General features: G+C 67.8%; 1 protein-coding gene across 2 annotated transcripts; it reads left to right on the top strand.

Moving 5' to 3' along the window:
- Positions 1–3,800: 3,800 nt before the first annotated feature.
- On the top strand, positions 3,801–6,175 carry RNF26 (ring finger protein 26). Of its 2 annotated transcripts, none has more exons than XM_035345975.1 (2): positions 3,801–5,282; positions 5,333–6,175. In XM_035345975.1, the coding sequence occupies exon 1, from the start codon at positions 3,918–3,920 to the stop codon at positions 5,244–5,246; it is 1,329 nt and encodes a 442-aa protein (XP_035201866.1). In that variant the 5' UTR covers positions 3,801–3,917; the 3' UTR covers positions 5,247–5,282; positions 5,333–6,175. The 2 variants fall into 2 exon arrangements, with proteins under 2 accessions (XP_035201866.1, XP_035201865.1); XM_035345974.1 differs by having other exon boundaries at positions 3,801–5,288; positions 5,337–6,175.
- The last annotated feature ends 4,525 nt before the right edge of the window (positions 6,176–10,700 follow it).

Raw genomic sequence — 10,700 nt, 5'->3', positions numbered from 1 at the left:
GGGCGGGGAGGTCGGGGAGCACGGGGAGCACGGGGAGCACGGGGCCCTTCCCCTGCTGGGAGCCGTGGGGCAGCCCCAGGGGGGCAACCCCGGGGGGGGCAGCTTGGTGTTATCCGAGGTTCAACCCGGCGGGGTGAAATTGGGTTTGCTTTCCTCCTCTGGCCCCCGCTGGAGCCACGGGGCTGAGGGTAGCGGCTGCACCGAGCTGGCGGCCTCCCACCATGGTGCTGGGGGGGGGGGTGAGGGCAGCCCAGGGGGCTCAGGAGGGGTTTGGGGGTGCGTGGGGTGCTCCGGGTGCCGGCTGCCTCCCCGTGAGCCTCGCAGCGGGGAGCGATGAAGGGCGATGAAGGGTGCTGGGCGCACCGGGCGATGCGCTGCCGGCTGGCACAGCCCGAGGCAGATAAAAGGAAGCTAAAAAGGAGGATGGAAGCCAGCTGCCGCGTCCGCCCGCGGCTGTTCCTCTTCACACAACACCGCCGGGGCCAAGAGGGGTCCCCGCTCCCCCGGGGATGTGGCCCGGCACCGGGAGGTCTGGCACGGGGACAGGAGGCCGGGCCGCGGGGGGCTCGATGCCTGCGGGGGGAAACCCAGGGGCTCGCTGAGGGCCTTGGGTGCATTTCGGGCACCTGCCTGGGTGGAAGATGAGGGAGGGACGAGCATCAGCTGCCCTGGGGGGGGCTGCACCCTGTCTCTGTCCCCCCTATTCCATGTCCCCGTCCCAGGAAAACGTCGCCTCCGTTCCCCGGCTGGGCTCCCAGCGGCTCCTTTGTGTCTCCCCTCTCCTTCCTCCTTCCCGTGGGGATCACTAACCGTGGCTACGGGGCCTTCCGTGGGGGGGGGGAGAGTGGGGCAGGAGCGGGCGAGGGGCCGGGCGGCCCGGAGGAAGGAAGAGACGTGAGCAGGAAGGGGACATCTGGATTTGTGTCCCGGGGGGCTCAGCGGATGCCGAGCGGTGGCGAAGCCCCAAAAAGGAGAAGCCAGGAAGCCCCCCGGGGGTGGCTGCGGGGCACGGAGCAAGCCCCTTACACCCTGCTCCGGAGGGGGGGGGCTGACCCCTGCCACCAGCAGGACGGACAAGGACAGCTGGGACAGGCTGGGGGGGAAACCTTACCCGGCCCGGGGGGCCACCTCCGAGGCATGGGGCAGGGCCCCCCCGGCGTCCCCGGGGCAGGTGCAGCCCGGTGGGCGTGCGGATGGCCACGTGCTGCCCTCTTGCTCGCTCACACGTGTGCAAAAAACCAGCCCGGGACGATCCCGGCGGTGCCCGAGGCTCCTTTCCCGACCCCATCCGCACGCACGGAAGGCTTCGGGGCCGAGGGAAGCCGCCAGCTCGGGGCGGCTATTTTTATAAACCGGCCTTTTCCTTCGGAAGATGCTGAGTTCATCTTCCCCACCCCCCCACCCCCCTCCCTCGTCGTCGTCGTCGTCGTCCTCGCCGGACGGAAAAAGGCCCCATTGTCTCGGAGCCAGATGGGCCGGGGCTGGGCACCCGCCCCAACAATGGGGTGGATTATAGGGCCGGCAGCCGGGGCACGGCCACGTTGGTCCTCACCCCCCCGCTAACACCGCGGAGCCCGGAGGAACGGGGCCCCGGGGCGCTCGCCCTGCCCCTTACCCCAAATCTGAGCCGCGAGGATGGGGGGAAAGGTCCCTGGATGGGGGGTGGGGGGTTCGAGAGATTTAGGGGGGCCCTTCCGCAAGGGTTTTGTGCTGCTCAGGGATCCCCGGGGCACCCCCCTGCCCGTCCTGTCCCCCCCGAGGTGCTGGGGAGGCGCCAGGCCGGCGGCACCCAGGGGAGCCGCGGGGCCGGGCAGGGATTTCTCCTCGCAGGCCTTTCCCATGGACGGGGCCTTGCTTTTCCCAGGGCCGCCTGGCCGGGCTCCAGCGGGACGGAGACATCCCAGCTCCCTTCGCGGGGAGCCCCGAGCCCTCCGCGGGCACCCAAATCCCCCCCCGGGGGGACACCTGGGGACGTCACCTGGGGACATCACCGTGGGAGGGGGGTGTTATTTAGGGTGGCCGAGCTGAAGCCGGGCGCAGCACGCCCTGAGGACCCGTGCGGGATTGGGGTCAGCGCCCCGCAGAGGGTCCCAGGTGCCCGGCCGGGGCTGGGATTAGGGGGCACGGTGCCAGCAGCGCCCACGCCCCAGCTACACCCTTCCTGCCTCCCGGCAGCGCCCGGGGAAGGGGCCAGGTCCCGCTGCGGAGGTGGGGGCCGAGGTGGGGCCCCCGGCACCGTTTCCCTCCTCCCCAGCACCATTTCCCCCCCTCTCCGCAGCTGCGGGCTCGGCTGCCAAACCCTTTGTCTCCCTGTTTTCCCAGTCCTCCTCCAACCTCCCCCCCTCCTCAAGCCCCTTCCAGCCAGGGCTCCGCGCGCCCCCCGGCACAGGGGGTCCTGCACCCCCGGGGGTGCTGAGCTCCCCGGGCACGGTGACAACGGTGACAAGCGTCCCCGGGGACGCCACGTCCCTCTGCTTCCCGATAGCAGCAGGGCTGAGGCCGCCCGCTCCCATCCCCGAAACGCGGCGCCCGATGCAGCTCAGCACCCCCAGGGGGGGGAGCACCCCAAAAGCCCCCGATCGAGGGTCGAGGAGGGGAGCGGGGTGCTGGGGGGGTCGGGGAGCCTGCCCTGCTGCCATGGGCACAGCTGGGGGGACCTGCCGGGGGGGTGCCCAGCACCCCACCCCACGGGGCTTTGAGCAAAATCAGTGTTTCTACCTGAAAAAATAATATCTGGGTGGTTCCGACCCCCTGCATCCTCCCCAGGGGGCTGCTTTGGGACCAGACGTCCCCAGGCAAAGGGGGGCAGGGATGGGGACACCCAGGGATGGGGACAACCAGGGATGGGGGCACCCAGGGATGGGGGGCACCCGGGGACGGGGGCACCCGGGACGGGGAGCTGTCCCCAGGGGAAATGGGGAGGGGGCCGCAGGTGCGTGGGGCTGGCAGGGGACGACTGGAGCCCGCCCGGCCCCTCAGCTCTGCCCTTTTTCTATTTCTATTTTTTTTTTGGCCGGGCAATAGGAAAGCCAAACATTACCATAAATGCTCAAAGCAGCTCGGCTCCGTCACGTGGGCACCGCGCACACCCCACAGGGTGTTTTTTTTGGGGCCGGAACCCCAAAAACAACCAGGCTGGGAGGGGACAGACCCCCCTGGGGACGGACCGATGGACAGGGCTCCGCCACCCCAGCCAGCTCCGGGCCCTCAGGGTGCGGATGGCTTTGGGGTCATGGGCTCCCCTTCCCTAAAAAGCCCCGGGGCTGTGGGCTGGGTGCTCCCGGGCTCGTTGTCACCACCGGGGCTTGGGGACACGGCGGGTGATGGCAGCGGGGGATGGCAGCGAGGGCAGGATCCGCTCCGTGCTGCACAAAGCAGTCCCTGGGCCCAGCCCCACGGCCTTGGGGTTGCTCTGGGAGCCCTGTCAGGGATCCTTGGTGCGGTGCTGAGCGGTGCTGCCATGCTCGGCCCCGTCCCGGGCGCCGCCACCGGGTGCCGGGGCTGAGACCGCCGCGCTCATCACACCCAGGGGTGGCCCCACCGCCTGCCCGCCTTAAATGCCGTTGCCCCTTTAAATCCCCCCCAGTGGGCGGTGCCCAACCGCAGCCGCCATCCAACCGCCGCCGCCTCCCCTCTCCGCATCACACGAACCGCCCAATAGCAAGCGAGCCGAGCCACCCCCTTCCCTCCCATTGGCCGGCAGCGCGAGAAGATGGCGGCGCCCACAGGCGGGGGGCCCGGCGGCGGCGGCGGCTGCCGCGGCGGCTCGGGCGACAAGATGGCGGCGCCCATCGGCGCCAGACCCCGCGGCGGCGCCGGCAACAAGATGGCGGCGCCCAGCACCGGGGGCCCCGGCGGCGGGGCCTACAACAAGATGGCGGCGCCCGCGTCCCGCTGAGGCCCGGCCCTTAGCAACCATGGCGCTGCTGCTGCTGCTGCGCGGCCTGCGCCTGGCCCTGGACGTGCTGCTGCTGCTGCTCGACCTCAACTTCTTCCTCGTCTCCTCGCTGCTCGCCTCGCTGCTCTGGCTCCTGGCCGCCATCGCCGCCTTGCCCGCAGCCTGCTGGCACGGGCTGCTGTGGGCGGCGGGCGGCTCGGCCCAGGCGGTGACGGGGGTGCTGAGGGGGTGCTGGGCCTCCATGGAGGGGGCGAAGGCGCTGGGGCAGCTCCTGGCGCTGCGGGGCAGGGAGGCGCTGAGGCAGGGCGTCGCGGGGCTGCTGGGCTCGGGGCAGGCGGCGCTGAGGCAGGCGTGCGAGGGGGCGGCCATCGCCGGGAGCCTGCTGGCCTACCTGGTCAACAGCACGGTGAACATGGCGCTGCTGGGCGCGCAGAGCCTCGTCACCCTGCTGCTGGCCCTGTGGGACGCCGTCGTCACCCCCCTGGTGCGCCTGGCCGAGCTGCTGGCCGCCTGCCTGGCGCACGTCTCCAGCAGCGCCATCGCGCTCTCCATCCTGCTCTGGTCGCCCTGCCAGCTGGCCTGCGAGACGCTGGCTTCCTTCGCCGAGCTGCTGGTCGGGGTGTTTTTCGTCAATATTTACGGGCTGGGGCTGCTCCTCGTCATCGTCGGCGTCGGAGCCGTCGTCTTCAACCCCGGCGTGCCGTGGGTGCTGGCGGGCTACCTCCACGCGCTGCCCGCCTACCGCCGCCTGCAGCGGGAGGCGTGGAGGCTCTACCAGGTGGCGGTGCTGATGCTGGGCATGGCCCTCACCTCCCAGGCCTGGCGCAGGATGGTGGACTGGAGCCTGCAGGTCACCAACTGGAGCCGAGGAGGGAGAACGACCAACCGGGACAGCGAGCGGCGAGGGGCGGCCGTGCCCCCACCGAGACTGGCGGCGCTGGGGAGGTGGATGCTGGCGGTGGCCGGGCAGGAGGAGCAGCCGGACACGGAGCAGGTCCCGCAAGCGCGTCCGGCTTTGGGGCGAAGCTCTGCGGCAGGGCAACGGCTCCAGACACCCAGGGACGAGCCCAGCACCTCCCGAGGGAAAGCTCCGGGGAGAGAGCAGCTGAACGTGGCAGCTGGGGATGGCGCTCCGGATGACGACCCCTGGATGCTCCTGAAAGAACAAGAGGAACGTAAGAAATGCGTCATCTGTCAGGACCAAACAAAGACGGTGCTGCTCCTGCCCTGCAGGCACCTGTGCCTGTGCCAGGAGTGCACAGAAGTCCTCCTGCAGCAGGCCATCTACCAACGCAACTGCCCGCTGTGCCGCCAGATGATCCTCCAGACGCTCAACGTGTACTTGTGAACCCCGGGGGAGGGTGGCGTGGGTTTTCCCAGGAGGTCAAGGGCGCCCCTGGCTCTGCCTCTTGCCCGGACGCAGGATGGCTCTTCCCAGGGCTGCCCCGAGCAGTTTCCAAAGAACTAAGGGGGTGTTGAAAAGCCGGAGGCTGTCAGGGGCATCTGTCAGCCACGTTTGGTACGTGACTAGGTTGTAGCTCTTGCTAGCAAGCGCAGTAGGTGATCTGCAGCAAGCTGAGAGAGGTTTTTGTTGTTGTTGTTGTTGACCACTTTTGCTGTTTCAGAGCCCGTTGCCTGAGCCTGCAGCGGTCCAAATCCAAAAGCAGAGCGCAGAAAGACGCTCTGCTCCCTCCTAGCCAAAGCTGATGGAAAGGGTGAAGGCTCAGCCCCCCTGGGAATCACTGGGACTAGTGCAAGGCAGGGGAGGGTTTTTTTTGTTTGTTTTTCCTTTTTTTTTTTTTTTCTATTGAGGTTTGGCCAAAAAACTACCTGGCAGACTGCATTTACAGCTGTTTCTTCCTTCTGCCACTTAAGTGCGGCAGCTCCCAGCGCAGGGAACAGCGTGCCCCTTGTGCAAGGCTCTCGGCAAGCACACTCCAGCTTTCCTGGCCAGATAACACACCTCCCTCCAGGCTCCCTGAGCTGGGCACGCTTGCCTTTTCCCAGGGGGTGACTTTGGGAGGGAAGGGGGCTCCCCAATCCTCCGTGAGCCCCCTGAGACATTCCAGCCCCAGGCACAAGCGCTGCGGACCTACAGCCACGTGCATGGAGCGGTACCAGGACCACAGCTAGGTCTGATGAGGGCAGGTTGGGCGCTTCTGTTTTGTCTTTGCTGCCTGTCTGAAATGTGAAACGCAACTGGTTTTGTTGAAAAAGGGCCCCGCGAAGCCTCACGGGGCCCTCTGCACCTCGCTGGGGAGGGCTGAGGTGCCTCGTCCCAGCTTGGCCGGCCAGCACCATTCCAAGGAATTGCAAGAAAGCCTCGCGCCGAAGAGCTTCCCCTATTCCAGCTGCTCGCCTGGGGTCAGCTGCGCACCAGGGCCAATTTTGGCTGCAGCCAGATTGGAAGGAGCCTCAGCTCCTCGACTGCAAGCCAGGAGCCCGAGGGCGGCTGGCGTGGTTCGCTCCATCCTCCTGCTAACAAATAATCGATCGGCGATTTTAGCCAAAACGGAGGCAGCGGAGGGGCCGGGCTGGGAGACGCCCCCGCACTGCGAACCTGAGCTGTGGCAGGCTGCAGGCGCGTCTGGGAGCAGCTCCGGGAGGCTGCTTGGGTTTGCTGGGGGCTCCCTGGGCACATCCTCCTCGTTCTGGGGGGCTGCAGAGCTCCCTGCCCGAGCCCTCCCCGGACGCACAGCCCCTTCCCTGCACAGCTCCGGAGGCACAGCAGCAGAACTTCGGGGCCGGCCGATGGATTTTGGGGCGCAGCGTTTCCTCCGGGGGGGTTTCAGGAAGAAGGCCACCTTCCCAGGACTGCAGTTCCTCCCTGCAAACTTTATATATATTTTTTATTAATGTTATAGCAGTCACGCTTGTTGTTTTAGGGCCTGTTTGTTTGCTGCCTGTTTGTGAAAAGAGAGAGAAAGCTTTGCCTTAAGTTTATCTGTTTGCACTACGAACTAGACACCGAGCAGATTAAAGTCTCCTTTACCAGAAGCCGCCTGCTGCCTCCTCCTTGGGAAGGGTTTCCCTGGGGGCCTCTAATTTCACCCCTGGGCTCCGGAGGAAGCCTGTCCCTGACCCCACAGGCTCAGGGGGGGGACTTGCCTGCGCCCAGAAAAGCGGGAGCCGAATCCACAGCGCACGCGGGGTCCTGGGGAGTCCCTTTCCAGGAGCAGTTCCTCTCTGTGCCCGGAGCAGCAGGGCTGAGGCCTCCCAGCCTGGCAGGACCGCTCCTCGGGGTGATGAGGATGGATAATCCCCGCTCCCCTGTGCCCTTGGCATCTCCGCATCCTTCTGCTCGCGACGGAGCCCGGCTCCTCGCAGGAAGGCTGTGGCAGGCTCAGCCCCGGCTCCTGGCGAGCAGATGGATTTGCTGCGTAATGAGTTGTTGTTCCCTGGCCCCGGGCTGAGCTCTTGGCAGGCCGCTGGCTGCTCTCAGGCACCCTCGGCTTCTCCAGGATCCTCGCAAATTGCTTGGGAAGCGTTTCAGGGCCCCGATGGGCAGAGACCCTGGGAGTTCTGGCTCACCTTGCCTTGAACTCACCTGCCTTGGCAGGGCCGCGCTGGCAGGCGAGCCGATTTTAATCGTGAGGCTCTCACGTCCTGGCTCGAAGTCGCGGAGGGGGCCTGCGGGGAGGCTGCAGGAGCGCAGCCCGGCCAGGATCAGCACGGGCACGGGACTGCTGAGCCCTGCGGGTGGGAGGCACCAGGGGAAACCGAGGCAACCCCAGCCTGCCCCAGGGATGCTGGGGACCACGACGGGACCTGGCTGGGGATGCCTGCTGCACGGACAGGCTGTCCCAGCACACCCAAAGCAGGGGACGCAGAGGCTCCGCGGCCTCTCCAGCCTTCTGCGGCCGTGCTGCTGAGCGAGGACAGGACATGAAGGACACAGCCTTCCCCCGGGAGCCGTCCCGCACGCACTTGGCTCGCTCGCGGGCCGAGCAATTACCGGAGGGAAATGCAACCACCTCCCTGCCACGGGCAGCCGCAGTGTCCGGAGCCTGCCATGGCACCGGGGAGCTGGCACCGGGCCTGGCTGCACAGCAGCAGCAGCAGCGCTCCCAGACCCATCCAGGGCACAAGATCTGCTTTTTTGGGGGATGTTCCCCGCTCTGGAGCCTCGTACCTGGAGGGGTGGGGGGTGGTTTCAGCCATCAGACCCCTCTGCCTTTCCCGAGGCAGGAGGAGCGTGAGGCTGCTGGGTTACATTCACGAGCACCGGGGGGGGGGCTGCAGGCTGACAGCTTGCTGGAAACGAAGCCCCGCAGGCTTCGGGACAATCCCCGGCATCCCTTTGTCAGCCCAGCTGCAGCAACCCTAATGAGCTGCCAACCCTAATGAGCTGCCAGCCCAGGGACAGCGGCCACAGCTTGTGTGACAGCGGGGAGCTGGCACGGCAGGCGGGCACAGATAAAGACCCCGGGCCGGTGGGGAGGGAGCAGGTGACGATCAGCAGCAGGACCACGGGGGGGCTTTGGGCTGCTCCCCGGCACCAGCTTCTCTCCCTCGTTACGGGGGAGCAGAGCAGAGCAGGCTGCGCAGCACCGCGACCAGCTGGCTCGGGGATGTGGCCGTGGGGGGAGGCCTCCTGCTGCCCCTCTCGGTTTCTGTCTCATCGGGGGGAGCCACCTGAGCCCTGAGGAGCTGGTTTCAGACCTCCCGGAGCTCTCTTCTCCCCAGGACGTGGGGGTTCTCCCGACGGGGCTGATGAAGAGGCCGGCGTCTGCTCTTCTGGAGTCCGTCCTTGTGGCCCTGCTTCAGTCTCGCGCCCTTCTCTCAGGATCCTGAGCTCCTGTGACCAGTCCCTTGGGGTCTGCGAGGCATCCGAGCGCCGCTCCCCACCCCTTCAACCGCTCCCCAGCACCCACACAGAGGCCGTTCCAGTTCCCACCCCACCCAGGTTTGTCCCCCCTTTCCCCAGCCTGAAGCTCTCCTTACCCGCTCCCCTGGGGAGGATTTGGGCTCCGGTCGCTGCGGGGTCTCGGAGGTGATCCTCTTCCTCTTGCACCCCCATCAGACTCAAACCTGGGGGGCTCCTGCTGGCTCTGAGCCCCCCAACGCTGCAGGCAGAGCCGCTCCAGCACCTGCTGGGGACCCTGACCTTGGCGTGCCACAGCTGAGGAGCCGCTCCGGGAAGAGCTGCCAGCACTTTTTTTTTTTTTCTCCTATTTATTTTTAAATAAACATTTCTGCACAACCTGCTGCCTCCACCAGCTGCACCGCAGGACCTGCGTGCTCAGCCCGGCTCTTTTATAGGGTTTACCCCCGCCCTGGCCAAAGGGGTGGTGGTCCCTCCCCAGCCGGGCTCAGCTGCGACCAGGGCTCTGACCCCTCCTTGCTCGGGGGCAGCTGGGGGTGCTCGTTAGGAGCTGCCAGAAATCAGGGCCTCCTGTGCCTCCCCTCCCCTAATCCCGATCCTTTCCTTATCCCCCTCCCCAGGCAGCAGCAGCCGCCCTTGTGTTCCTCGGGGGGGTCCCCGGGGGTCCCCCGCTGACCCCACAAAACTCCCAGCGCATGGAGAGGCATCCCCGGGGCAGCAGAGCCCAGAAGCTGCCGTGCTCAGCGTGGTGCTCAGCGCTCCCCCTGCATGGCGATGGGGCCCAGAGGATGCTCCCAGCCCCCCTCAACCTCCCCTGGCCTGGTCCCAAGGAAAGTCATCTTCCTCCTCCCAGAATAGGCAGTTCCGACCGGCGAGCTGCCCTGTTTATCCCCGAGCGGCTCCGCTTACAGAAAAGGCCAACTTCAACCCAAACACACGCTTCCGCCGCAACCCAATCCTGCTCTGGGGCTGGATGGGGAGCCGTAGGGCGGCCAGCGAGCCTTCGGCCCTGGCCCCGGTGCCTCTGCAAGCCCCTGTGGGGTGGGGACACCGGGGGCACCACCGGGGCCTTGACCCCAAGGTGGGACGCGGAGCGAGGTGCCCCCCACCCCAAATCCCTGCGTGCCCCCCAGCTCTGTAGGGCTGTGGGTTTGCTCGTCCTGCTGGATGAAAGAGCCGCCCCCCCATCTCCAGAAGCCCCCTCCCTGGCTCGCCCCCGTCCCCACGGGACCAATTTCGGGCAGGAATGAGGAAGCCCTTTGCTCCCCGGCTAAAAATACGGTCCCCTCCCGGCACCGGGTCACCGCGCTCCCACTGCATCCCGGCCTGGGGGGGGAGGGTGGTCCACAACGCCCCCCACCCCGACCCCCCGAGGCAACGGGGGCAGGGTGGGCTTCTCCTCCGACCTACGGGCAGCCGGGACCCGGCGGGGGGGGGGGGGCTGCCTGGGAAATGTCCCCCCTCCCGTCCCCTCCCCACTTCCAGGGCAAGGGCGCACGGAGGGAGCGCAGGGCGCAAAGCGACGCCGATGCCTCCACCTAGCGGCTCCCCGCCGGCTCTGCGCCCCCCCCCCCGTGCCCCTGAGAGGGGCTCAGCACCACCTGCAGTCCCCCCCGGGAGGGGTCCTAAGCCTCCCCCCCCCCCAGCCAGCCCCCGAGGCAGGGATGCAGCAGGCACAGGCAGGGATGAGGACCCTTTTATTGCGGGGGAAGGAGGAGAGGGGCGGCCGGAGAAGGGCGGGGGACCGGGGTCACGGGCAGGGGACCGGGGTCACGGGCAGGGGACCGGGGTCACGGGCAGGGTGCTGCCACCCCTGGGGCAAGGCAGGGCCGTGGCAGGATGGGCCCCTCGCCGTGCCAGCAGCCAGGCAGCCCAGGCTCGCCCTGCACGCAGGGAGAAGCTGGCAGCAGGGGCCGGGGTGCTGAGCCCGGCCCGGGGGGGGGTGCTGCGTGCCGAGGGGGCGATGGTAGGAGGCGT

The sequence above is a fragment of the Oxyura jamaicensis genome, chromosome 24 (assembly GCF_011077185.1).
Source record: "Oxyura jamaicensis isolate SHBP4307 breed ruddy duck chromosome 24, BPBGC_Ojam_1.0, whole genome shotgun sequence".
NCBI classification, from domain to species: Eukaryota; Metazoa; Chordata; class Aves; order Anseriformes; family Anatidae; genus Oxyura; species Oxyura jamaicensis.
This window is presented reverse-complemented; position numbering and strand designations above follow the sequence as displayed.